The sequence below is a fragment of the Maylandia zebra genome, linkage group LG23, assembly GCF_041146795.1.
Source record: "Maylandia zebra isolate NMK-2024a linkage group LG23, Mzebra_GT3a, whole genome shotgun sequence".
Lineage (NCBI taxonomy): Eukaryota > Metazoa > Chordata > Actinopteri > Cichliformes > Cichlidae > Maylandia > Maylandia zebra.
The window spans coordinates 14,480,369-14,508,358 of record NC_135188.1 but is presented as its reverse complement, the minus strand read 5'-3'; the positions used below and the strand labels follow the sequence as shown (position 1 = coordinate 14,508,358).

The window sequence follows — 27,990 nt, the reverse complement described above, 5'->3', positions numbered from 1 at the left end:
TAAGTTCCCTTAGAAGGAAAGCCTGCCTGCAGACTGTAAGTGGAAAGCATTTTTTACACTCAGCGTGGCAGTAACTCATTAAAAGTGAAAACATTTTCTACTCCGCGAGATTAAAATGCAGCACACTTAGGATGTCGGGTTTTTTTTACCTTCTCGACATAGTACTTCGGGTAAGTGCGCTTGGATGATGTTTGATGTCCGCACACCTTTAAGGATTCATACACAACTTTTCAGGTATAGTGCCAAGCTTCTCCTTGAAGTGTCCATCCTGGGTTTTCGACAGACTTTGCGTTTGGATCCTGGAGCTTTATCTAGGCTATCAAAAGATATTCACAAACTAATCCCCGTGTTTGTTCTGCAGGATAATCTCCACAAGTCTTCCTTTCTCTTAGCAGAGAGACTGGGCAGAAGGAGAAGGTTCGAAGAGGGGGCGTCCACTGGGGAGAAGCGGCCGCTGAGCGAGGCGGTGGAGGCGGTGAGGTGAGGAGCGCACTCAGAGGAGGGTGACGGGGGCATGGAGATGTTGCGTCGCTCCTCTGTGTTTGCCTCTGAAGTGTTTGACCGCTCGCCCACCGACAAGGAGCTGGTGTCCCAAGCCAAAGCACTGTGCAGGGAATACATCCACTCCAGGCTGAACCGTGCCGGGATCGGCTGGTCCAAGCCTGAACACGGACTGGCTGCGTCAGGTGGGACACTGGGAGAGATATCTTCGGTCCTGCTGTGGCTGGGTAAGTTTTCGGGAAACGTTCGTGCGTTTTTGCGCACAATAGTACACTTAATTCAAACAGAGACCCGCGATCACCCTCAAATGTGTGTTTAATATTCAAGAATGTATCGTATTCCTGCTAAATCCTAATATGGTTTCCGGGAGCGCTGAGTTCACCTTTCACGTTTTTGTGCAGCCAAATGCCACAATATTCTATATTCTATTGAATATATCTATATTTTAATCGTTTAAACGGCCAGATTGGGATTTATGATAAAGATATGTCTTTATTTTATATTTATACTTATAAATAAATAAACACGTAAACGACTTTATCGGAGAACACCTTTATTATTTAGAGAATCATGACGTGATTCCCAGGAATCCCCATAATAAAGCTAAGGTCACCGTTTAGTTTGCGTAATATTTTCCTTTCTGGATGCTGGCCCAGTATAAAAACTGGTGTGGTGGATTTTCTTCCTCTGGGAGGATTCTCTTTACCATGCGTGCGGAACTTCCCACCTCCAGATAATTCACTGGAAGTTCATGTTGAAACTCGGCTGCTCAGCTTTGAAAATCCTGGAGGGGGTACACTGTTGCTGAATAGTGAAACTGAACAAAACCACTTGTGCCCTTCTAAGACTAGAGTTACAAAACACTTCGACAATAATGAGACTTTTTTCATAAATAGTTCACCTTTTTTGATAGCAGACTAATATCTGGCAAAATAACAGAAAAACTCCAAGCAAGGAGGACCAGTCTAGCCATGTTCTGACCAAACTCACTTAATTCCAGCATCTTAAAAGCTCACTAACTGATATGTCATATCTGGTTTGTTTAATCTCAACAAAAACTATGTTGTGTAAAAACATTTATGTCACGGAGTTTTTTGGGCTGGGTCAGAGACTCCAGGATGTTATTGGTATCTTTGGAAAGTTTAGCTCTTTTCCTCTGCTTTGAGTCTTTCTACAGTGCTCAGTTAATAGTTTCACTAAAGTGTTTACTGTTAAAAGGGTTCCATTAAGATTCAGAGAGATGATAAACCCGTGTTTTATCACCGGGCAGTGTCCCTTTGTTTCTTAGTCAGATCCGGTGCGTGGCTGTCATACCCTGATTTAAAATACAAAGATGGGAACAGCCAAGAGGTAAAATGAATGTATGTAACAGATAGAAACAGCTTCTGGGTTAGAAAAGTGAGACCAGCACAGAAGTGCTTTAAACCTGATTCTTTTGAACAGTCGTCTGGTTCTATAGAAATCTATGAGAAAATGTCTCCGCTGCTCTCTGCACCTATGACTTCTACAAACACTTTCCTGATGTGTTTATGAATTCAATCCCTAGTTTCAATTCTTACTAAATACAAAATGATGCTCATTAGGTAAATTATGATCCACACTGGAGTCCAAAGGGGCAGTAAAGCGTGATATCCTTTAGGGCATGGCTGTGTTGTGATTGTCACTTATAAATGGTGACGGTGAAAATGCTAAAGTTGAGGCTTCACAACTTCACCAAAGAAGTTCTGAAAACTCAAAAACTGACTGACTGGCTTAATAGGGGGTTGCCTGCGAGATAGTCCAAGCTCAGCTCAACGCTGAGTTGTTGCCTGTTAATATAAATTTTATATTAATTGTAAATTTCTTTCAATTTTCCTTATTTCTTTGATAGAAGAGGTTGAGTCTGTAGATTAGATTTTTTTACAGTGTCTTAATTGCAGTAAAATATCTTTCTGTGAGTATTAAGGAATGACATACGGGACACTTTACTGCATGCACCAAGATGGTTTCACACCTCAGGTGAGCAGGCCATTTTCAGTACCAGCCTCCTGACGACCGGTCAAACCAGCTGCTTCTTATAAACACGTGACTTCCTGTTTTGATGTAGACTAACCAGCAGTTTATTGGTGATATCAAAATCACTGTATGAGTAATTAAAGAACATTATTATTGTTTCCTTTCAATTAGGCCGCATAATTTAAACTAGTTTAGTTTTTTTTTTTGGCCAGAAGTAGATTTGCATTCAGTGAGGTCAATTTCAGCCATTTTCAGGAACGACATGATTAAGGAAATGGGTATCTTTACATTGGGTTCAACTTCACAGTGACATTGTCCATGTTTAATATACGGTCTTTGCTCTTTGACCAAGCCAGGGTGTCTAACTGAGCAAAAGTGCTTCCCCAGTAAATCAAAACAATTGACAACATTTTTCCAATTAGATTAAATACAAAGTATTTTGTAAAATGCAAAGTATTTTATTCAGTAATATCTCTCAAAAGTCATATCTTTTATACAGCATTATCTAAGGTGGTCAAAATTGCCTTTACTAGCCATATGACTAGCTACTGGACGAGATAGCTGTGGCTTATAATGTGTAATAGTTACTTTTAAAAGCCACACAGCTTTGTTTTGAGAGTTTTTTTTAAAGTGAGAGCTTTGACTGAGTTTGCTTTCTCTTGTTTTGGACAGGCGATGAGTTGGAGTACCTTCGTCCCAATGTGTACCGTAACGTCGCCCGCCAGCTGAACATCACAGTGGCATCGGAGAGCGTGGTGTCCGACGCCTTCCTGGCTGTCGCTGCAGACATTTTCTCCACAGGTAGGTCAAACTCTGGAAAATCAAGCCATGCAGATCTGCATCACAGGAACTAACGTTGGTGCTTTCTTAACTGGTCTAACCTGTACTAAGTGGACTTCAAAATGAAAAAAGGGAACGTATTTTGGTTATCACTGGGAAGGAGGAAGCCTGAGACAGACAAAATAAAGATGTACTGAAAGTTTAGAGAACTGAGTTACTTTACAAATTACAAATGGCTAAAACGTTTTGTATAAGTGATAATGCCGCCCGTTGTCGTGTAAACACTTCTTATTTAGGCTCACCACAGGATTCTCCATTAGTGAGAGACATTTTTAGGGCTGCCATTATCCCCCTCAAATGAAAGGAGCTGGAGGGAAAACATTCAGTCCATATTAGGTTAACACGATGGTGGAGCGAGTGATTGTTACAGACAGTTTGGACCCCACCCAAGGAGTTCAGACATGAGTCCCAGCTGGGTAATTCTTCAGGGAATTTTTAACAAAGCAGTCTGATGAAAAGGTAAAGAACAGTTGGCTGGAGACGAGAGAAAATCCAGTCAGTCTGGTTCTCAGTAATGTTCAGAGTTACTTAGTAATTCAAACGTAGCGAACTTAAAGATTATCTGCCTTAATTCTCACAGTTCACAACTGATTATGATAACTTACAAAGGGAATTCAATACCACGAGCAAAAAAGGGGGAAAAAAAAAAGGTCTCACGTCTCAGTCTCATGTTGAAAACTTGCGTATCAGTGAATACAGTGTAAACATGGACAAACCGCAGTGCCGACAGAAGAAGAGAACAAAGAGGAAGTCCTGAGCAACAGCAGATTATGACCACAAACTTGTGTAATCTGCACGAGCACAGTTAGAAATGTCATTTGGCTTTCCGCACGACAAAGATAAACTACAGCGGCAATATGTTCAGGCATCGTAACGCAACCCGCGCAACGGTGTAGCTGTAGTCATTTAGTCATGTAGTCGACACACACACAGACTACACTGTTACAATTTCCATTTCCTGTAGTACTAAGTACATATTAATTATATAAAAGTAAACATAGATAATAATATAATAATATATGTTTTACACCCCTTCTGATGTTGTGTGTCTTATTGTAAAAGTAGCCACAAGTGAAAGCCTTATTTAACTCCAGCTGATTTTCTCATTCACAGCACCTAAAACTTACATAGTGTTGTTTTTGTAGCAGCAGGGAGATCATACTCGAGTATGGCTTGAATGTTTTTTTTTTGGTTGACTTCCTATCGAGTATCGAGTACAGCTTAATTTCCACTATATTTTACCTTCATACCTTCATGTCCTTTTCAAACATTTAAAATCTTTCTGAACAGTTCAAAAAAACTACATTCCTGACCTATCAGATGTTGATAGCAGTATGAAATATGCAGAAACTTTAGAGTATCATCCTGCAAGTTTCCAGATTTCCTCTTCAAAGAGATCAGACGACAGTTAGAGGAGATGGATGAAGCCGAGGCTCAGTTTGTATGTGTTGGACATATAAACACGACAAAAATAGTCCGAAGCACTGACTGTAAATGGTGTGGCGGCAGAAAGCTCTACTGAGCGTGCAAGCTTGGTTGGAGAAATGATGTGCTCACTAATCTAGCGAGGCATTCTGCCTGCCTGCCGTCCCAGGTCTGGTGTTTGGATTTTCCCCGTTGCAGGCCTCCTGCTGAGATTGGATAATTTGTTCATCCACCTTTAAAGAAAGCTGCTGACAGACACATTTGCTGAATTAAATCCTACTGCAGTTATTCAAGTGGAGAGCAGGGTCTCTCCACTTATGAAATAATGACTTTCAGTATGTGCTCACACATCAGACACCAGGACATTGATGCTTCCATAGGTTTAAGTAAAGATGTGGTTTCTTTTTCTCTCATAAGGTGTGACATGGGGAAAGGTGGTTTCCTTGTACGCTGTAGCGGGAGCCTTGGCGGTGGACTGTGTACGCCATGGTCATCCAGCAATGGTCCATACCATTGTCGACTGCATGGGGGAGTTTGTCCGCAAGAGCCTGACTTCCTGGTTAAAAAAGAGAGGAGGCTGGGTAAGGACGACTTATTATTACTTGTTTGTATGTTTCCGTAAGCGTGTGTTAGTCTGTATAAATGTACGACTATGTGGCAGCTATGAGACAAGTAACTGAAAATGACAGCCGGCATCTGTGGGTTCGGTTAAGTGTCAGCAAGAGCTCATAAAACCAAAGAAGAGAGGAAGCCATCAGCTAGTCTAGTCTGTTAAGTTAATGCAGTTCCCCACAATGACTATAACTTTAACCAACCACAGCCTGCTTACGTGTCGTGGTTTCTCTTTGCTGCTCTTTTCAGTCTTCTTTTTCCCCCGGGCAAAACAGATGACTGCCCCTCCCTGATCCCGATTCTACTGAAGCTCTCTTCCTGATAAAAGGGAGTTCTTCCTTCTTACTGTCACCAGTTGCTTGCTCATTTATAATCATCTGATTGTTGCATTCTTTCTCTGACGTTGTAACGACTTTTTCTTCCAATACCAACCTATGTTACATATTCAGGTATCTGTGTATGTACATTAGGAAACTCTCCCTCCACATATGATGAGAAATATTTTATTCTTTGTAAAAATGTACTGATCTGAGACGGTGAACGTGTAGAAGGGATTTATGGTTGCTGTAAAAATAGTGTGGCGCTCACCTGCCCCTTTTCCCACGCTATGTGTGATTTACTTACATGCAGTCAGAAACTTTGCTTTAGGCTGTTCGAGCAGGGTTGAAATTGAAACTGGAGCTTTGTGTGGACATGTAACTTCAGAGTCCCGCTTTTCAGTTTTGCGCTTTGAGTTGACGTGAGGCGATTTTTCTTTTCTTTTCACACAGCCTTTGTGATACATTCCAGTTCATCACCTGCAGGTCTTTTCTATTTGTCAGACACCGACAAATGTTAATGAACGGTTGCATGTTTTCAGAAGCTTTCTGAAGATTTACCGAGCTCAGGATTTTTACTGACAGCTTGATCTCACATTTTCACTGAGAGCGCACATCCTCCTGTGCTGGGCGTGGTGGTTGTCAATCGCAACGTGTGTGTCTGCGTGTGTGATTCAGCGTACAGGGATTTTTATTTCATTAGATAACAACTTTATTGAAGCAAATAGGGTTTATTTTAAAGAAAGACAGCACATGAACACTTTTAAATCTAAATACTCCCTCTGAAGCAGCATTTTCTTATCATTCAGTCCAAGCTGCTGCTGGTCTCCCTGGCTCATCCTCACTGCTTTGTGTTTTCACTCACAGCTCTTCCTTTTTTGAACTTTTTGGCATCCAGGTCAACTATAGTGGATACATAAGTTCAGTTACTCCTAAGGCCCTAGCAGAGTAATCTCAACTGATCACATTAATTGTGGGCATAAAGCAGTTTTAAATGAAAACATTTTTGTTGGTCAAATAAACTTCAGAATTCCCTTAACCCTTTCACACATAGTGGTCACTACAGTGGACAGCTATTCAAAGGCTATTTTCTTGTATTTGTGTCAGTTTTGATGGTATACGTGCACATAAACCACCACACTGGACACTGATGTGTCATCCCATACCCTGCCACCCACTGGGCGTTTAATGTTACTATAGATGTATGACGTGTTTCATTGTAATTGTTATTTAACCCTGTCATGCATGAATTATGACAACCTCAATCGGGATTTTTCTCTTAAGTTTCTTCTTTTCTTTTCATGCCTAAAGATGAATAAAAATACTTAAGAAAAAAATGCTGATTGAGGTTGTCATAATTCATGCATGAAAATGTTAAAGCTTGCCGAAAGTCTGTCTGACTTTTGATTTGAACCTTTTTTGATTTTAACCTTGATTTTTCTGTGTGTGTGTGTGTGTGTGTGTGTGTGTGGTGTCTTTTGTTTTTTTCTGTTTTATACGATCTGCTTTGAGCAAATTGCCCCTTGACGAATTTGGCTCAATTGAAGTTAAACCAAAAAGATTGTATTTACTACTTTAAATTAAATTCATTTCAAAAATAACATTTTTATTTTATTTAGCTGTGATGAAGTTCGTCACAACAGCAGCAGAGGCTGGGAGGAAACAAATCAGTGAAGCTAACTATATTTCATTGTTATTAATCCTCTCAGTGCTTGTCGGCCTAATTTAAAAACAGCATGCTCCACCTGTAATTGGTGTGTCATATCGTGTTACAGCCACCCAGATCAGAATCGCAATATCCTTTTGTTTTAAATTAACTAGAATTCTTTGTTTACAAAAAAAGGAAAAACCTGGAACAAATGGTTCAGTTAGAAAGGGGATGTTCTTCTGCAGAATTGTGTTTATAGGAATAGCCTATCTGATAAAGTCCTGGACAAACAGTGTGTGAAATGGAACGATGCCTGACAACGTGCCTCTGTCCGCGTTCTGCTCTGCTGGAAAGAGCACATTAATGCCTTTCCAGCAGAGCGAACCACAGGCCCGTGCGCTCTGAAACATGGCACCCGAGCCTGTTTTGTTCAGAGAGAAGTGGAGTGTGACGAAATGGAGAGCGATGCATTGTATAACTGACCTCCTGAGTACAAATGAGCGACCTGTTTTTCACTCTAACCCAGAGACGTCTGCTCTGACAGATGATGTCAGTGTGCGGGGAAAACTTAAATAACGTTGTGTGACTGGGAGAAGCGGCAGGAGCTGAAGGAGGAGAAGTGTTTAGTGTCAGAGCTGACACTAAACTGCACTCTGTGGTATTTCATTGTCTGTAAAAGTCTGAGTAGATGGCCTCGTATTGTAAGCAGTGCTCAGAATTAAGTGTGGGCTCTGGCTTTAAAATGGCATTCTTGTGGGCTAGCTGCATATCTGCAGATTGTCAGATTAGTGGAAAATGAAGGACACATGTTGAAATTGTAAGGTCGTCTTGTGTCTGTTAAACCCTGTGAGAACCAAGTCATCATTCACGAAGAGAAACTCTAACCATCTGTTTTGGAAAAACCCCCAAAAGGACTCTTTGGGGAAAAAAAGTAAAAATAGCTTTTGATGTGTGTCAGTCAGAAGGTTTACTTTCTTCTATTCTATTTATTTTTGTCCCCTGATTACCAAGACTTGGGAGAACAGCTTTCAAAAATAACATACTCTCACAGCCCGGGACAGTGCAACTTAGACTTCAGAGGGTTAAAACAATAGACTGTAAATAAACGATGGACATAGCCATGGTGACATCATGATATGTGAAATTCTGCTTTGAAAGAAAGCTTACCAGCCACTGACAGCTTTGATTTTTTTTTTGAGCTAGAGGTGTATTGTGCCAGGTTATTGATTAAAGTTAGTTAGCTGATTAGCAATCAACTGAAAAACAAGCCAGCTTTATAGCACTAGAAATGCTGTTTATAGCCTTCTCCAAAACAGTTTGGCCCTCTATGGACAGTGTTTAATTTAAACTCTTAACTTTCCTCTGCCTTATTTCAACTGTCTCATCCTCATGATATTATCCCTCAGTGTGTGAGTGTGTTGTCTCTCCTTTGTGTTTTGTCAGTATGTTGTCTTATGGACTTTGTATTTTTGGGACTGCTTATCAAACTCTCTTAAAGGTGTGTTTTGTGTTTAGCGCTCCCTCCCTTAGAGTTGGCTCCTGGGTTCTAAACCTGCATCATATGACAAGTATTTTATTAGTCCATCCATCCATCCATCCATTCGCTTCCGCTTATCCTTTTCAGGGTCGCGGGGGGCGCTGGAGCCTATCCCAGCTGTCATAGGGCGAAAGGCGGGGTACACCCTGGATTTTATTAGTCTGCTACTTAAAATTAATAAGCAGGTATTTGTGTCTTTGCTTTGCACCCATACAGACAGTGAGGTCAAGTGCACTGCAACTTAAGAAAAGACCAGAAACTACAGCAATGCTGTAAAAGCACACAAAACACAATGAACGTTAAACAAAACATAATAGAAAAAGGGAGTGTTATTGTTTCCCCAGAAACATTTCCATGGTGTTTTGTTAGATTTTGTTGTTTTCTGTTGTATTTCCTTTGTGTTTTGTGTGGTTTTGCAGCATTTTCCTATTTGCTGGTAGTTTTTTGAGTTGCAGTCTGTTTGACCTTTCAGGGCTACCGTACACACAGTATATGGATGCAGCTTGTTAAAAGCTAGCTTTAGCTAATAACTTAGCACTACAGTTTTTTATTCAAATACGGTCTCTTCTAGCTTCAAAATATTTACATGGTGGCTTCAAAATGCCAAAACAAATGGTTGATGTTATGGTTGCTACATTCATTCTTTATATACAGTTTATGACTCACAGAATATGCATCTGGAAGACACAAATATCTACTTGTTAGAGTTAAGTAACACAAAAAATACTTACATTTGACTCACCTAAGCAGTAGCACAAACTTCACAAACAGCTCAAATTGAGACATGTCACATGTTGAGTGGGCCGGATTAGTGATAAAGTGATTATAACCATACAACAGGTGAATTATGTAAAAATAAATAAATCTTTTGTACAGTTGTTATAAAGGGGGGAAATTGGCTCAAACTGTTTTCTGTAGCAGGTGGTGAAGATGTTGATTTCTCCTGAAAAGTTGGATATCTTGGTTGGTTTTTATTTTCCGCCACAAAGGTTGCCACTTGTGTGAAACTTACTTATCTTTATTCCTCTGTCTCCCTGCAGGTGGATGTAACAAAGTGCGTGGTGAGCACTGACCCAAACTTCTGTTCGCACTGGCTGGTGTCTGCTGTCTGTGCCTTTGGACACTACCTGAAGACGGTCGTGCTACACCTCCTCCGCGAGAAGTGAAAGAAAAAGAGACACAGTGGATTGTGAGCACACTGCCCGGCACTGCACACCACCAACACCACTAAAGCACCCACTGCTTTGGAATATGTTTACACTTATTTGCACTGAGCCTCGTTGATGAACACCCACCCATTTCACAGACAGCGAACTTTCCTCGCGTCTTTGGCTTCCCCTTGTCTATTTATTATTAATGGTTATATAATGGCACACATCGGATGCAAACGTATAAAAACTGCATCTGTGAGCAAGTTTAGCTTTTCATTTTTCATCAAACTGCACAGCTTCCAGTCTTGGTGCCTGTTTTGCAGGGATTTGGCTGCTCCTAGTGGTACCAAATGGTAACTACTAGCCCTATACACAGAGAAGTCAACTCAGGATAATCTGCGAGATCCTGTGGCCATTCATGAGAACTTGGTATTAGAGGAAATCTACACTTTTCGCCTGGGCTGTAATAGTTCATGCTAGATAAAGAGAAAATTCAACATATTTTTGACCAACTAAGGACTGTACAAAATTCCTTGATATCGAGGGATCAGAAAAAACATGGTTTGTGTATTTGTTTTTCTTTTGACTTTGCAGTCTGAAATGCTCAGAACAGCACATTCTCTGTTTCAGGCCTTTATTGTTCTTATCATGATTGGCAGCAGCTTTGACATTTTCTCTCCATTCCTACAGTCACTCTTCAACATTGTTCTGAAAGCATTTAAAGTGACAGTTCGTCCCAATGTCAGATTGACAGATTTTCCTCTGGCCCTCTTATGCTGTATGTCAGTCTACATTATTCAGGCGTGAGTTGCTGTTTTTGGAGGTGACAGGTTTATATATGTCTGCTTTCTCTTGAAAATAATAAAAATTAAATGACAACGGCCCTTTGATGCTCAAAGCATTGAAAACTCAGCAGCAATGCCTCTTACGCTAAATCATCAGCCCTGTTTCACCATTTTCTTTTTACTAAATAAAATTTTACCATAGCTAATTCCAGCGATACAGTTAACAAATGTTAACTGTAAAAAAACAAACAAAAAACAGTAACCTTTTAGAAAGAAAGTCAGTCTCTCATCAAACTACTGACAACAAGGTTTGCAGATAGTTTTTATTTATTTTTTAAATGAGTAACCCTGTCATGATTTCTGCAAAACGATGCATGGTGTGCTGTTATCTGTAAAATGGCAAATGTGACCTTGACCTTGATGAAACAAATTTGGATGGAAACCCATTAGGTGATCATAGTGTTTAAGTGTGATTACATTCTGATCAATACTCCAGGAGGAGTAATCCTCACCGTGGCATAAGCTTGTTGGTTCTACAGTTGGATGAAACAGGTGGCATTGATCCAAACTCTAGAAGGATCAATAAGACCATAGACCAGAGGGAATCAATGCAGTTTTGGTTTTGGGGTGAAATGTACCTTTGTTATAAAAAGGGTAGACCATACATTTATTCTACCTGGTGAATCCATAGTAAACATTAAGATTACAAATGTTGAAGCTGAGATTAAGCTTTATCCCAAGTTATTTATGAATACTTTTTTATTAGGATATAAAATTAGAACATTTTAGTTTTTTAATGGGCTTCGATGCTTACACCAAGTCTCTATGTACAGCAGCTTAATTCATCTTCAGTGGTCACTGTGAGGGAGTTTGTTATATTGCTGTACTGAAACTGCAGTGAGTTGCAACATGTTTTTTTCTGAGCACTTTCATTTCGTGAGTAGAATTTATTCCATGAATAATTTCACTGTTTGTATGGCATGTTAAATACATAAATGTTTGTGAATGGTCTTTGACTTTAAATATGCAGACATAAATAAAATATTCTTAAAGCAATCTGTAAAGTCTGGAGCCATTAATGATGATTTTCAGCTGTTTTCCAAAGGATGAGCACTTGTAAACCCTGAATAAATGATTCCTCATTACAAAGTATTAATTAGTGGTCTATGTGCATGAAATGAAAACACCTGTATTTACAGGTGGGTTTTTTTTCAGTGTTTATGTTTCAGTCTTTTTTGTTTCATATCCCAGGACTGATCTCTAGTTGCACATCATTTACTGAATTGTTTTCAAATGTAAACTTACTGTTGTATGTGTAGGCTGCAAAGAAACTGCATAAACACTGAAGGCTATTGTTACCGCTGAACCACATTCAGTGGGTCAAAATAGCATGCATCTTTGCAAGCAGTTATTTGTGTTAAACTGTGAAATATCTCTTATAATAAATAAAGTCTGATTTTGGGGTCTTCATTCACAGGGAAACCTTTCAGAAAATAATTTGGCCTCATTTGACTTGATGTAAGCTGTTTACAGCCCATTTACCTACACTCTTCTACACTACTACAATTTTCATCATTTATAAGTCTATATTTTCTAACAGTTGGGTTTATTTTTTAATTAGTTTCCATATAAACCTCTAAAGACCGTGTCTCTTCAGATGTTTTGACATTCAGTTGGTTATATACAGCAGGGAAATAAGGGTCTCTCCTGAACGCACCTTTGGTGTTTATTTGTGTACGTGAACGCACCATGAAACCGCTTTCCACGGGATGGATACGTCACGCACTCCCGATTGGTCTTAAAGCCGCCTCGCCAGATTCGATTGGATATTGACAGAAACGTCCCGGCTGTTTCCGGATTCCGCAGCAGGTTTCTCTTCCCATTGGTCCAGCGTGTCCGAGTGCAGAGAACAACAAACAAGATCGGGTGAAGACCGTCGGGATGGATGCAGGTAAGCGAGATTTTACAGGAAAATATGATATTTTACTCCCTTAGCAATCTCGTTAGAAGTTATAATGACTACAGCATCACTCTTTAACACCTGGCGGTGGCACTTCTGCTCTGCCGCTTTGGGATCAGCGTCGCCAGCTGGCAGCCTGCCTCGGTGACGCTAGCTGCTAAAGTGATGACTAAAGCTAACTGCTAATTATCGTTAGCTTGCTGCTACTGTTGCTAAATCTGCGGGATTCCCGCTTTGACAACTTGTGGTGTCATCACAAAACATTTATTAAGGTGTCGTTTCTTGTGATGCCATATGTTGTTCTAAATAATTTGTCCTCTATACATCTTTGGACTTTTTAGCTAACGTTTTGTTACGCCCAAGATGAGCATCCCTGCTGATGCGCTGTCACCATCACATCGGTTATCAAGCTGCTGTTAGCCTGACTCTTGTTAGTTATGTGGGCAACACGTATTTTTAAAGCTCGGTGGGAATATTAAGGCATGTTAAGATATTTTCTAGTGTCTGATAACAGGTTTAATGGGAGTTTTATGCTGTTTTTAATAAGAACTCGATCATTTATTGATGTTTGTTACTGTTTTACTGAAGTTTATCTTGTCTTTGAGCGCAGTGTTTCCAGCTGCAGTGAGAAGCCTGAATCTAGCCTGTTATTGTGGTTGGACATTGACCATCCTCATCAAGTCTTTAGGGACAAAAATTAAATTTTATGTTTTTTTGTTATTCAGTTATTGAAAGTCCCTTAACAGTTCCTTGTATCTGCTCGTTTAATGTTTTTAGCTTTTAATGATAGAAACTCCCTCAGCAGCATTGTTAGCACTTGCTCCAAAATCACGCTGGTTAGGCAGAGAAATTTGTGCTCACTTATTATTAAACATCATGACCAAGTTTTATCTCTTGTGTTCAGGAAGTAACAGGTCGTTACTACCTTGTAACCCACTGTAGAACAAGTAGAGATATTTAAAATCCTTCATTGTATCAGCTATTAAATCCCTTAACTTTTGCAGTGGTCATTTAGAATAACTTGGTTTTATGATTGCTAATTTTTATACACATTTCTTTGTCAATCTATTATGTATTTTTAGTCCATCTTCTTCACTATTGCTATTTTGCAAGTAGGTTGTGTAGGTAAGTTGCAAATGAATTGCTTTTTTTGGATCAGTAAAATTATCTGACTCTGAAATTAAAGTACGAGCACGGAAGAATCATTTTCAGACTGATGGATGAGTGTTTTTCACTGACTCAAGTGGCATGGCCTTTCAAAATAAAGTCCTCTCAATATAAAAGTGATCTCTCCATACCTGTCTTTCAAATATTGATTGACTTGCTGTCTCCAACTTTGTTTCACATTTAAAATGAAGCACCAGAGGCTTACAGGATCCAGATGGTACTTGCTCTTTGCTCCTAGCTCCCAGCAAGGCTGCTACTTCCAGAGTTTAATTCAGCTTCATACATTTTCTTGGTGGTTACTAGCTGCTCATGACTCAAAAGGCAGTTTTCTGGTTGTTTTAGAGGGTGTGCTAGATTATGCTTAGATAGGCTGGTTCAGATTGGGGTTAACTAAACAGGAAAAAACTTAATTGAGAATAATTTTTTTAGGGAATTTCGCTGTGCGTGTTATGTAAGCAGTGAGCAATCGTAAGAAGCAAATAGACAGTCGTTAACCACATTAACCTGACTCTAAACAAATACAGGTTATCCTGGTCTTGTGGCAGTGTTTTTCTTTCTTTCGACTGTTTCTTTTAGGAGTCCTCATGTTAGATAATCTACCTCCATCTCACACTATGTCTTCCATCCACTTCTGTCACACCAATCATCTCCATGTCCTCTCTCACTACATCCATAAATCACATCTTTTGTCTTCTTCCTTTTTTCAGCCTTCTACATCTTTTGCCCACATATCTGTTGTCTCTCAACTGCACATGTCAAAAACCTTCACAGCCTTACTTTTACAGTTTGTCTCCCAACTGTGACATGTACGCTGCCCTTTTGATGTATGTGTTCCTAATCTCATCCATCCTGGTCACGCCCAATGAAAATCTAGCGTCTTCACATCTTCAGCTCTGCCACCTCCAGATCACCGGCCTGTTTTTTCATCAGTGCCACAGTCTCAAAACCATGCATCTCAGCAGGTCTCACTACCATCTTCTTAACCTTCCCTTTTGTTCTTTCTGCTACCCATTTGACATAAACCACTTCAGACACTTCTCCACCCACTCCGTCCTGCATGCACTCCCTTCACTTCTCTTGTGCACTGTCCATTGCTTTGGATTGCTGATCCTGTGCATGGCAGGCAGTCTGCAGAAGATTATATGTTGACTTAGAGAAGTTACTACAAACAAGAGGTTTTTTCCTGTAAAAATGGAGATTTTCCTTTCCGCTGTCACCAAGTGCTAAATCATAGTGGGTCGCCTGATTGCTGAGATTTTCTGTGTTATTGTGTGGTCTTTACCTTACAGTTTCACGTGCCTTGAGGCAAGTGTTGTTGGGATTTAGGTGCTATATAAATTGAATTGAATGGTTTGGATATTAAGTGCTTAAAGGCAGGACACTGCAACAAATGTGAACACTTGATTTAATCAGTTTCTTAAAAGCCCCCAAATTTTTGTTCCTGGATGTGGTTTAGAGTTCACTCCAGCAACTAATGGATACTCCATCTGAACTCCCTGAGAGATAGGTTCATGTTTATCAGCTGCAATAATTGGCCTGTGATAATGCTGGTGATCACCTGACATTTATTGACAAGTCTGAATATGGTCCTCACTCACATGCACTGCACAGCAAGAGATAAACCACCTCAGCTGTCAGCGTGTAAGCTGCCCGAGTTGAGTTGTGAAAACAGCTTTATCTTCCCTCAGACTCCTCCTCCTTTTTTTTTTTTTTTTTTTTTGCAGCTACCTTGACATACGACACACTTCGATTTGTTGAGTTTGAAGATTTTCCCGAGACCTCGGAGCCTGTGTGGATCTTGGGCAAAGAATACAATGCACTCACAGGTGGGACTTGAATCTTCTCGCATGAAAATTTCAATACCTACGAATAGAGCTGGGCGATAGAACGATAACGATATGTATCGCGATATAACTTTTACTCGATAGAGAAATTTAACTATCGCGATAGACTTCACCGCTCTTGTCCTCTTAAAAAAAAAAAAAAAAAAGGTCAGCCAATACAAATTAAGTAGCGCAGAGCCGAACCAATCACAGCCGCAGCGTCACGTCGCGTGACTTGTTATGTACAGCACAAGTGCCAAGCCGCACGTGTGTTTGTTTGGGAAGCAGCCAGCGGGTAATGGAGCCAGCGCGTAATGGAGGAAATGAGTGTGCCGACTAGAAAAATCAACCGAGCGTGACCGAAGAGAAAACAGATGATGGTTCCAACGCCGGAGAGATTGTCGAACGGAAGAGCCATAGAAGTTCCGTAGTGTGAAGGTATTTCGGCTATTTCAAGTCTGACAAAAAACAGAGTAGCGTGCACTGTAAATTGTGCCGAAAGCAAGTCTGGAAATACAATAAACTGGTGCATGCGTCACACTGTGCGCCATGTTATTGTTTCGGTGAAATGAATTTCTACAATACTGTTAATTCTACTCTCTGCAGTGTTTAAATGCTTACATATAAACACAGTTAGTCCCTCCACACATACGACTCGGTTCTGCTTCTATGCCCCAGCTTTTACTTTTTCCCACCGAGGCTTCTAGACTTCTGATTGGCCAACATTTCTGCACGGTTAGGAATCTAGCGCCACCTGCTGCTTTGGCATGTTCATAGCAGTGTTTTCCTTCATTTCTGCCTTTATGTGTGGACGGGATTATTTTTTAAAACGAAAACGGAAAATCTCAGTTTTCAAAAATACCCGTGTACGTGTGGACGTAGCCTCAGTCTCTGACTGGAAGCGCTAATTCATCATTCGGCTTTTGTCAGACTAAAGTAACTGTTAAAACTGTTTGAAAAGCTCAGCTATACAACAAGGAGAGATTGAGAATTTCATTTTAGTTCTCAGTTTATTTGATATTGACAAAAGTTAGTCAGTTTTGTCTGTTCTTCTGTAAAACAAACTAAGATTTATTTTTAGAATTAATATTTTGTTTCTAAGTGGAATTGACAATTTACTCTGTTTCGTTTGTTCTATTTTGAAACTTAAACGCTTTAGCGGCTGCCTTTTGTGTAGTTTGTAATATTTGCCTTTATTTATCTGAAAAAGTCTCATGTTCCTTAAGTACATCTACCCTGTTGAACTTATTATGGGAAATAAATATTTAAATAAAAACAAGCTGCTGATTATTTCACATTTTACTTGTGAGCAACGGCACATTTAAATCTTACAAATATAGTTATTTGGCTTATATCGTGATATATATCGTTATCGCCTGAAATGAAAAAAACATATCGTGATATGAAAAAATCTCGTATCGCCCAGCTCTACCTACGAAACACATCACAAAGTCAGCCACTCTGTTTTGTCATTATGATGTGGATATGTTGTAATATGCCGATGTCTGTATTGTAGAGAAAGATGAGATTTTATCAGATGTCACTTCACGCCTGTGGTTCACATACAGAAAAAACTTCCCACCGATTGGTCAGTTCTGGTCTTTTGTCACACATTTCTAATGTGACCTCTGGCTATCAAAAGGCGTTATGGGTGACCCATGAATCTGTTACAGGGGGGACCGGACCAACATCAGACACGGGGTGGGGATGTATGTTACGGTGTGGCCAGATGATTCTGGGCGAGGCCTTGGTGTGCAGACATTTAGGAAGAGGTAAGGCGGACTTTATCTCTGCGTGGCACCAACAGCCCGTCTCCAGTGAATTGAAACGAGGCTTGTTTTTGACAGATTTCATAACTGACCTTTTTGTTTTCAGATTGGAGATGGGCCAAAGGCCAGAAACAAAGAGAGGAGTACATCAGTCTTCTCAACGCCTTCATCGACAAAAAAGACAGCTATTATTCCATCCATCAAATTGGTAAGTAGTGAGCTTCAAACCATTCCAGTTACACCAAGGCTTGAGTGAAAGACTTCACAGGAAATTCTTCTTCTGTTCTTATTAAATGCTGCAGCTCAAATGGGAGTTGGAGAGGGAAAGCCTATTGGCCAGTGGTATGGACCAAACACAGTTGCCCAGGTTCTAAAGTAAGTACAGGAAAGTACCACAAGGGTCCATTGTGGACTTCACGCAAACACACAAAGCCAAAATGAGCAAGAAATCCCCGCATTTTGAAAGCTGGAACAAAGGAATTACTGGCTCTGTGCTCTGTAAATTAAAGATTAAAGCTGTGCTGTGCAGCATTTTTGTGAGCAAACAACAGTTTTTGTGTTCAGCATTTCTCTTAAGCACACATTATTTGTGTCTTTAAGGCCTTAAACATTTTTAGTGCATTTCTGCTGCTCTCAAGTTTATGGGGTAATTCTTGACTTGCTACTTGTTGGTCTTTAATCCATTAGCATTTTCTGGACTATAGTTTTTCTGCTCATCGGTCAGCCATTTATTTTCATTTTTCAGACATTTATCACTACTGCAGGAAAATCGAAAAGAATCCTGGTAAGAACAGGAAAAAAAAAAGCTGAGTAAAAACCCCCAATGAAATATCCCACTCTGATATCACTTAGTGTGCAGCATACCAGTGTGGTATTTTTATTATTTGCAATTCAAATTCCTTTAAGTTGACTTTTATATGTAACACCAGCTAAAATAGTTCCTTACAATTAGTTCTAGGAAAAAAATACATTTTTCAGTAAACATCTAAATTTAAATGTAAATTTTTTATTTTTTTTTACTCCCCCCCCCCCCCCCCCCCATAGTTTTCTTACGGTGAATGGCAAGCTGCACATAAATACTAGCAGTCTCCCAATGGATGCTGATTGGTTGGTTAATCATTTCTAACATGAAGTACCCCTTTGGTGTACATTTTCCAAACAAATAAACATACTGCCGGTCACCAGGTCTACCCGTTGATGTCTGAACTTGACCTTGAGTTCAAGGTCACCAGTATTTGTACTGGTTTGAGATTTTTCATAGATGCACCTGCCTTTCAAAGTCCTACATCGACTTGTTTTGGAGATATCTCATTCACAACTTTGGTGTCCACGCCACTTGCCCAGCGGGGTGACGTCTATACCCCATAACCCTTTTATGTCTGAGGGGTAACTCATATGGATGTAAAAGAAAGCGCTGATTCGGATTGTCAAAAGTGTTGCTGTCAGGAGTTTGCTGCTAAAGTGAATTACGGTGCTGTGACATCACATATAGTCTCAGAATCGTATTTCACGCTAATCAAAACCCAAAACACAAAAACGTTAGAAACACGGAACCACCATGTTTTGAAACTTGATGAAAAATTTCCTGTTTGCCCCATGAAATTTACACCTCCATCAGACTGGCTCACAAACCTCCCAGTGGACCAGGAAGTCCAGAGGGTGGGCAGTTCTCTAGTGTTTTGGAGCGCTGGGGTAAAATTAAAACGTGTGACTGTGCTGTTTTGCTTTCAGGAAGCTGGCGGTGTTTGATACGTGGAGCAAAGTAGTTGTACACGTGGCGATGGACAACACTGTGGTCATCGAGGAGATCAGTGAGTGCAGCTGTGTTGCAACTGTGGACTGTTTACACAGTTCCTGTTTGACCAAATCTAACAGTTTCTGTGTGTAAACATCTACAGATTGATATGAGTCTCTGCAAAGAAACCAAGTTCATCCAAAGACAGAGTTATGCTGCTACTTAATTTACCAGTAGCAGCATAACTCTACACAGACCTAATTTGTATCTGGTGTAGTTTTCCTTCACTGTAATGTACTGGCAGCATGGTCGACAGTAATCTGAGTAATTTTCTGGTTTTTGTGATCATTTTTCTGTAGAGCGCCTTTGCATGCCCTGGCTGGATGCTGCAGGAGCCTATGGAGAATCGGAGGGAGTTGGGGAGCTTAATGGATGCCTGGAGGGAGCGTGTGCCATGGCTGAGGAGGAGACGGCGCTCTGGAGACCTCTGGTACTGCTCATCCCCCTCAGGCTGGGCCTGAGCGATATAAATGATGCCTACATTGATACCCTCAAGGTGAGAAACTAGCATGTACAGCATAATGACACAACTAATTCTGTGAGTAGTTATGGCCACTGTATCATGAAAAATGAGCACTGTCAGTGCAGATGTGATTTGCAAAATGGGAAAAATGACAGATAACCACAAAGAAATGACATAATGACGAACTGTAGAATGTGAGGCATTTAGAAATCAGAAATCCAATACTGTTAAGGAGAATCACACATGAAGGAAGTAGCAGCGTAGAGACCTTAGAAATCAATGACACTGAGCCCAGACTACAGCTGATATAACTGTTGGTGAATTAAAGTGGGCTCAGGCAAAACTATTCTAAACTACAAGGCAAGGGAAATGACAACCAATGAGAGCAAATGATACAGTTGACTGACACGCAACAGCTTGGTACACACATTTACAGACGGTTACCTAGGCAACTGGAGCCTGGAGCAAGTGTGACCAACCACCAGTCAGAAAGTCATGCAGGATGTCTGTCTTTGGATGCTCTTTTATGTTAGTGACCAGGAAAATAACTATTTAAAAGTTACGACAGTCTGAGCATGTAGTGTCCTCGGCTTTTCAGTCAGATAATGGATGTAGTCTCCGTGTGCCTGACTTTTATCCGTACTAAAACTCTAAAAGGGTTGTGGGTAGTGCAGATGCCTGTTTGGGAACAAGATAAATAATTCATCAGCAGTGCCAAGATACAAAAGTATTCAAAAGCAGCTTCTGCTAATTTAAATCTCTATCCACTTCCAGAATTACAAGCCACTTCCACAGATTCAATAATCTCAGTGCTGTAGAATTTATGTACGGCCTCCCACTGCCCGCTTCTCAATCCCAGCGTCTAACACATGGAGTAAAAAGCACATCTCTGTTCAGCTGAAACGGAAATAAAAAGCTTCATTATTAATTTAATGACCCCTCATGACTGACAGCATTATGGGATCAACAATGCAAGAACGGTACCTGAATAAAACTCCCGTTAAGTTATCATAGATTTTAATTTAGGGAAAGGGATTTTAAGGAGACATTCAGTGCCAGCATGGTGTATATATATATATATATATAAGCCAAATTCAGCCACAGCTGGGGTGAGATAAACCCTCTTGTCTCTTTTCACAGCAATGCTTCATGCTGCCTCAGTCCCTTGGTGTTATTGGGGGAAAACCCAACAGTGCCCATTACTTCATTGGTTATGTCGGTATGTCTAGTCTCTGTGTTTGTGAAATAAACTGTGCATTCTAAACAGCTCATGTTCATCATGTGATTCTTTTTTTTCCTTCTCTTCTTAAACACCTTCATTAAGTTACCCGCTTGGGTCTGAACACGTGTTTTTGTCCCCAGGAGAAGAACTCATCTATTTAGACCCACACACCACACAGCCTGCAGTGGAGCCGTCTGAAGACAGTCAGGTCCCCGATGAGACGTACCACTGCCAGCACCCACCCTGTCGCATGCACATCTGTGAACTGGACCCATCCATCGCAGCGGTAGGACTGCCAGGGAGAGTTTGACAGTGCAGAGCTCTTAGAACAGTCTTCGTCTCTTAGACCAGCGGTCCCCAACCTTTTTTTGCGCCACGGAGCAGTTTATGTCTGACAGTATTTTCCTCCGTACAGTAAAGAGGATAATAAAGGGGAAAACAGATTACCCACTTACTAAAGAAAAAGATCCATAGCTGAACCTTCCATTAGGTTAACAAATGTTAACAGATCTCATCCCAAGTTTGTCCAGCATTTGTTGGAAAGTATGAAAGAGCCTGATAAGGTAGTGGAGGCATGTAAAGAGCTAGTGGAATAACGATGGGCTTGGAAAAAATGTCATACTGTGTCCAGATGCTGCCAAAGACCTTTCAGAAGTGCCTCCGGCTGATACAACAATCAACAGAACAACATATCGGATGACACACAGGCTGTTGTGTGCAGATATGAATATTAATAGTTAGACATAAATGTGTTTTCTGTGCTCTTCCAGGGTTTCTTCTGCAGAACAGAGGATGAGTTTGATGACTGGTGTATGCGCATAAGAAGGGTGTGTCTCTCTCTGTCTGTAACATTAATTTTTGTTTATTACAACTTAATAAAGGCATCGCTGTGTTTTTGGAATATCGCAAAAATAATTGTCCTTGTCTTGTAGCTGTCCTGCAACAGAGGGACCCTGCCTATGTTCGAACTCGTAGACAGCCAGCCCTCTCATATGGTCAGCGTGGACACCCTTAACCTTACTCCTGGTAAATATACTGCAAATTATTTTCTTAAATATGCTAAAAACGAATTCAACTCTGTGAGGGGAGTGTTGTAGCTACTCTTTAGCTCTTTCTTTTGGGAGAAAAAAAAGCAAGAGGACGTTTTGGTAAGAAAAGTTAGTTTTTGATGGGCGTTAACAAAAAACCCCCCAAACAAAAAATGTTTGTTTTTTTTGTTTTTTTACCCCCCTTTAAGAGGGGGGCCAGTGGCAATAATGCTACACTGATTGGTCGTAAAGCTCACCAAACAAGAAAATGCATGACAGCAAGGAAGATGTGTGAATCCCCCTAAAGATAAATAAAACACTGTTTCTGGAGTCTTAACTCACAGAGTTAATAAACATTAATTTAAAATTTTCTTTAAAATTTTCCTTTGCAGATTTCTCAGACTCAGACAGGTTGGAGCGATTCTTCGATTCAGAGGACGAGGAATTTGAAATCCTTTCCCTGTGACGAACATAACGAACAATGATTTGCTGTTCTCGATGGCGGACGGAAGATTCACCGTGTCTTCTCTGAATCAGAAGGGAAGCCTGAGTGAAGGAACGTGAACTGGAAAACTCTTGAGCCAGTCCAGCTCCAGTGGTGTAGTCAGTGTGTGGCACACAGCCTCCGAATGCTCCATCATTGAGACTGCCTGAGGGAGGGGAGGGGGGTGGAGGGGAGCTGTAGCAGGAGCTCAGGATAAATTCTGTATGCACATCTTCACATACACGTGTTTCCATTTAAGTCTTAACACTTTTAAATGTTTCTTCTGAAGTGATATGGTGCCTTTCCCTGACTCCATTAGTAAAATTGCCATAACAGTTTTATGTTGTGTAGAAACACGGTGCGGTCATGATGCCCACGGCTTACGCGGTTTGTCACTAATAACTGACGTCTGTAACAGCCTGTAACGAAACCAAATTTAGTCAAATCTGAAGACAAGTTGTCTTAGTTGTATCCTCGCCAAGTCTGAAACATATACACTCATCCATTGGAAGATTATTTATTTAATCAAAGCAGTATATAGGCAGGTGACAGAACAATAGTTATGTAAAAGAATGAAAAAAGCAAAAATAAAAAGAGCTGAATTTCAATTTGTATAGCTCTCTTGACTTGTACAAGTGTGGGACGTAATATTTTACTCAAGTAAACGTGTGGGATGAAGTTTGTGGGGTGCAGGAGAGGACTTTAGTTTTGAAGAGTTTCACTCCAGAGCTCTCCGAGCGGCAGGTTCTGTGCTTTGTTGATGGCATTGAGGCTGTGGGCTGTGATGTCTTTGTGAACATTTTCAATATTCTGTGCTGCATCGATCACCTGAGGAAGAAAATTTCGATAATTAGAACAAATCGGCGACTTTAGTCTTTTTCCAGATAGTTTAACGTTAATAAGATGCAACGAAGAGACTGTGGAGGTGCTTTCACACAGGAGGCAGCATTGGAGTGCTTGCAGACACCGCTGCCACAGTTCAGCAAATATAAACTTGGACTGCACTAAAGTAGAAAGAAGACATCCAGCAGACAGAGTGGAAAAGTTCATATCAGAACCACAGGAGGAAAAGACTTCCTTGGAAACGGGTTTCCATCCAAATAGATGCGGCTGTGGAGTTTAACGGTGGTGAAGCTTTGCCTGTTTAGCTCTTTGCTCTGCAGCTCGCTGATTCTAGTAGTGAGCACAGCTCGGTGCATGATACGTCCTGTGTGAAAGCCCCATAAGAGAACCTCGGACTGCTTTCATAACTTTGTAAAAATGAAAACTATCCAAGAATTCACATTCTGAATTCTTATTTCTAGAACAATAAATAACACTAGGCCCAAGATAAAGTAAGATAAAGCATACTCTCATTGTTCACAGTATTTATTCACTTCAGTCATTGCAGTGCAAGTCAAGCTTTATACTCTCACCAACACCTGTCAGTGTGGAGTGGACCTGATGAAGACAGGTGGAGTAAAATAACCCTGGAGGTGGTAACATGATACATTACTGTATGTGATGGCACAGACTGATCAGGAAAAGGAAGCCAGTGCAACTATAAAGACATGAAGAAAAGCTGTTGGTGTCGCAGGCACGAAATAGAGTTTAGGCGGTGCTTTGCAGCTGACAGGTGGCACCTGATCACACAGATATCGGCCCGATGCATCCCCGTTTTAAACATCCTGTCGGAATAAATCTTCCATTCAGGCTTCCCTCATACCTGCCAGTTTACTGTCTGATCCTTCATCAGCTGTTCAAACCGCTGTTGCACTGTTCTTTGGAAGACGCTCGTCTCGTATCTCTCTTGCCCAAACTGTCCTCTGAGAGCAGCCTCGGCCGGGTTCAGCTGCAGAAACATTACGAGGTCTGGCTTTGGCAGTCCCACATCAGGCTGCATGCACCAGTCCAGGCGGAAGCCCTGAAGAAGACAAAAAACCTCCATCTGTCACGCTCGACTGCATGTTGCAATACCGAACTGATGGATGGAGTTTGAAAAGCAGAATAAATGCACTTACCGGCTTAGCGCTGGTGAAAGCAACTCCAGAGAAAGCATACCTGTCTACAACCAGAGTGATGCCTTGCTCCAGCTTCTTCTTCATTAAAGGCCTGTGGATTAGAATCTGTTAGGCTGTGTAAAGACTTAAAGGAAATGAAACAAAAATGTCAGCACATTTGATACAACCAGCAGTGTTTGCTGTCGTGTTTGCCAATCAGTCCATTTGCACTTAAAAAACTGGAGAAGGAACCAATGCAAATAATTAAAAAAAAGCGTGAAACTGAACTCACCACTATGCACTTTTAAAGACCTGTGATTTATAACATTCATAGCATGAAGTAAAAAAAATGAACATGGCTTATCTAATTGTACTAAACTTGCTGTAAAAAAATAAATCAGCTGATTCTGAGGTGGGAAGCACTAACTGATTTTTTTCATAGAATGATTTTACTTTTTAGGAAACCTTAAAAATGTGATATTGATTTAGGAAATATTTAGTTGTGCATCAATAAACAGAGTCCGTTCAGCCATAAGGCTCAAAGCCTGTGTTACAGGGTCTCAAACCATTTTAATTCACGTGCCACAGGCAGCCCAGTTTGATCTCAAGAGGATCAAACTGCTACAATTATCTGCAAATCATGACTTTTCTTTTAGTAAGTGTACATTATTTAAAAAAAACAAATTCACACGTAATAAGCTATTGATTCATAAAATTCACAATGAACTTTCTGGGGTGTCCTATAAAAACTAACATCTGAGTTTTTCTACACAAAAAAAAAAATGCTACTGAAATAAATTAAACAAAGCCATCAATACAAATCACTGGGTTTCTGCTTTGTTAGCGTTTTGCTCAGAATTTGTCCCTTCATTTTTTTTAAAAGAAAGACAAGATCAGAAATCTTTGCTCCGTCTTCATCCACCCGTTTGTCTGCTTTAGGTTTTACACCTGACATTAAAACACTCGTCCAGCTGCTGATCACACTGTTGGGTTTTATTAGCCTGGTGTCTCCAGTTGAGCCAGACCATTAGTGTTTAGGCAAAGACATTTTGTTTTACACATATGCAGGTGTTACATTCTGTAAAATGCATTATATATGATTAAAATTATTTAACTGCAATAAGTATACACCTTTCATATAAATATATTCTATAACTTAACTATTTTCTTTAGCCCACATAATTATATATTTCAGTTACATAAAACATGTGAATTTTGATTTTATGTAGTGTATAGCCTATATAATAAAAATTAATGTAGCCCAATAACTATAAAAACCAGAAAGCTACAGAACATGGGGCGGTTCATTTACAATCACAAGTCTAACTTACGTTTCATAGTCATTTTTATATCAGAAATAATCTGATTGTTTTGTGCTTGAATGTAAACAAAATGCCAGAAATCTGCACTGTCATCAACACATTTATCACCAAACATTTAAACCTAATATTTCATGTTTTATTAGGTTAACCCTCTGGGGTCCAGGGTATAACTGCCATTTTTTAATAACAGCTTGATCTTTTTTTGCCTTGCTTAGTTTGGTATCATTATTTTCAGCACAACCTCACATGTCTGAATTTACAGTTATTTTTTCATTGCTATACTGTAATAATACATGTGATCTGAAATCACAAAAAAATATGAAATCAGAGTCAGCAAAAGTTTATTTTTTACTGTAAAAACCACAAACATGTTTAGTTAATTATTTTCATAACTTGAAATGCAAATTAAATTGTACATTTTAAAAACCTATGCACAAATTTTGTAAACAAAGACATTTACAGAACAATCAGATGCCACACAAATTGATTGTGCCAGTGAAGTAGTCTGTCTGCCACAAAACACCACAGGCCTGCAGGCCTGACAATATGCAGTATATTCAGTTTTAGAATTTATATTCAGTGTTAATTGTAGCTAGGCTCAAGGTGTTAATGCTAGCTTCTTTTAATAAACAACACTGTCATATGCAAATTTGTGGTGGCAAGAGGTGGCACCCCTGTAGATCCGCCCCTGTTTAAGACTGCATGAAGTAAACCTAAAGCACTGAAAAGTCCAAACATGGACTGCTTCCCATTTTCTCTGTATCATTCCTCCTGTAGTGCCTGTCATCAGAGTAACTTGGGAACGTGTCACTTCCTACATGTTAGCTCGAGGATCAGTCCACTGACACTGATTTGCAGCCAATAGGAAGCCGACCTCATTAAAGGTACTGAACACACCTGAGATTTTTTTTATTTTTTTTTACACAGATTTTCATTGGCACATATGTTCACACTAACGTAGAGAGTCTTACACCATCTCCCAGCGGTTTGCAGAGAACAACAAGTGCACCGTGTGGTCCTCCAAATCGCTCTTGTTCTCCAGGTAAGCCCCAATCAGCTGTCCGATCGTCGTGGTCCTGTCTGCATGAAGAAAACCGCCCCGGGACAACACGTCAGACACGTTAAAGCCAGAGGAGAACTTTAAGCTCCTTCGGTGAAAAACGGAAAGCATTCTCACCGGGGAATCTCATCATCTCAGCCGGCCTGCCGCTCTGCTGCAGAGCTTGAACCAGCTTGCTGCACTGCGTGGTCTTCCCGGCCCTGTCCACCCCCTCCAGCACGATGAGCGCTCCTCTCTTACCCGCCATCTCCGACCACTGTCCGTCAGTGCTGCGGTGAACGTTGCAGAAACCACGAACAAACTGAAGCCAAGCCCTAGAAACAGACCTGTGCCCTATCACCATTTGCCGCCTTTTCCTAAAACAAAACGTCAACAAGGAAACACAATGACGCACTTCCTGTTTCACTTCGTCACGTTTCAGCCAGCCCATTAGCTCTCCGACTGCTGCCCTCTACTGTTTACCCATCATCCCCCTTCACAGATCATTTAGATTTTGCCTACAACACCGTGTAAATACTCCGTCAGTCTGTTTGAATTAGAATATCCAAGAAAAGCAAAAATGCAGGAAAGAAAACTCCTACAACTGCTCCAATATCTATGGAAAACTGCTCTCTACTTCCTTGGCTGTACTTAGAACTTCATACACTTAATCACAAGCAACAGTTATGCTGAATAAAACACGTTTTATTAGCACAGGGCAATTTACTGGCTGATTCACCTGTGAGTGTGCAGTGTCCCGAAGTTCGCTCTCAGATTGAAATCTCAACAAATCACAACAGCAATCTCCTTGAGATGCTTCATATTAGAGATTGATTTATATAAGGTAATAATACGGCGAAATAAGATGACAACCCCTCCTATAAGAGTTGGCGTTAACTCTCCAGGTATCTGATAGTCTGGATGTCGTTTTAAAAGATATTCCCAGATTTGGTGTTTTGATAATGGTGCTGGATAGCAAATAGACACAAAATGTCCCATAACTGTTTAGTTGTTTTTTAGAGCTGGAGGTCATAAAGACTATATATTTTTATTGTTTGCTATCCCTTTTTTGTCCCTTTGTGTCCGGTGGCACCCTGGAAGGGAACACTCCCATCAGGATGAAGGTGA

The 27,990-nt window shown here is 40.4% G+C and overlaps 3 protein-coding genes across 7 annotated transcripts; 2 read left to right on the top strand and 1 right to left on the bottom strand.

Moving 5' to 3' along the window:
• The first annotated feature begins 1 nt into the window (after position 1).
• On the top strand, positions 2 to 11,867 carry boka (BCL2 family apoptosis regulator BOK a). 5 transcript variants are annotated; one of them, XM_012919536.3, is made up of 5 exons: positions 2 to 170; positions 396 to 728; positions 3,169 to 3,297; positions 5,179 to 5,342; positions 9,916 to 11,867. In XM_012919536.3, the coding sequence occupies exons 2-5, from the start codon at positions 515 to 517 to the stop codon at positions 10,039 to 10,041; spliced, it is 633 nt and encodes a 210-aa protein (XP_012774990.1). In that variant the 5' UTR covers positions 2 to 170; positions 396 to 514; the 3' UTR covers positions 10,042 to 11,867. The 5 variants fall into 5 exon arrangements, with proteins under 5 accessions (XP_012774990.1, XP_004552920.1, XP_012774991.1 ...); XM_004552863.4 differs by having other exon boundaries at positions 393 to 728; XM_012919537.3 differs by having other exon boundaries at positions 2 to 234.
• A 760-nt stretch (positions 11,868 to 12,627) lies between these two features.
• On the top strand, positions 12,628 to 23,130 carry atg4b (autophagy related 4B, cysteine peptidase). The gene is made up of 13 exons (XM_004552859.5): positions 12,628 to 12,762; positions 15,663 to 15,764; positions 17,278 to 17,349; positions 17,435 to 17,533; positions 17,637 to 17,738; positions 17,833 to 17,905; positions 19,262 to 19,341; positions 19,625 to 19,821; positions 20,929 to 21,007; positions 21,151 to 21,296; positions 21,781 to 21,837; positions 21,943 to 22,036; positions 22,431 to 23,130. The coding sequence occupies exons 1-13, from the start codon at positions 12,753 to 12,755 to the stop codon at positions 22,502 to 22,504; spliced, it is 1,185 nt and encodes a 394-aa protein (XP_004552916.1). The 5' UTR covers positions 12,628 to 12,752; the 3' UTR covers positions 22,505 to 23,130.
• On the bottom strand, positions 23,024 to 27,361 carry dtymk (deoxythymidylate kinase (thymidylate kinase)). The gene is made up of 5 exons (XM_004552860.5): positions 27,001 to 27,361; positions 26,795 to 26,903; positions 24,523 to 24,613; positions 24,228 to 24,425; positions 23,024 to 23,350 (listed from the first exon to the last, which is right to left on the bottom strand). The coding sequence occupies exons 1-5, from the start codon at positions 27,311 to 27,313 to the stop codon at positions 23,225 to 23,227; spliced, it is 837 nt and encodes a 278-aa protein (XP_004552917.1). The 5' UTR covers positions 27,314 to 27,361; the 3' UTR covers positions 23,024 to 23,224.
• Positions 27,362 to 27,990: the final 629 nt, after the last annotated feature.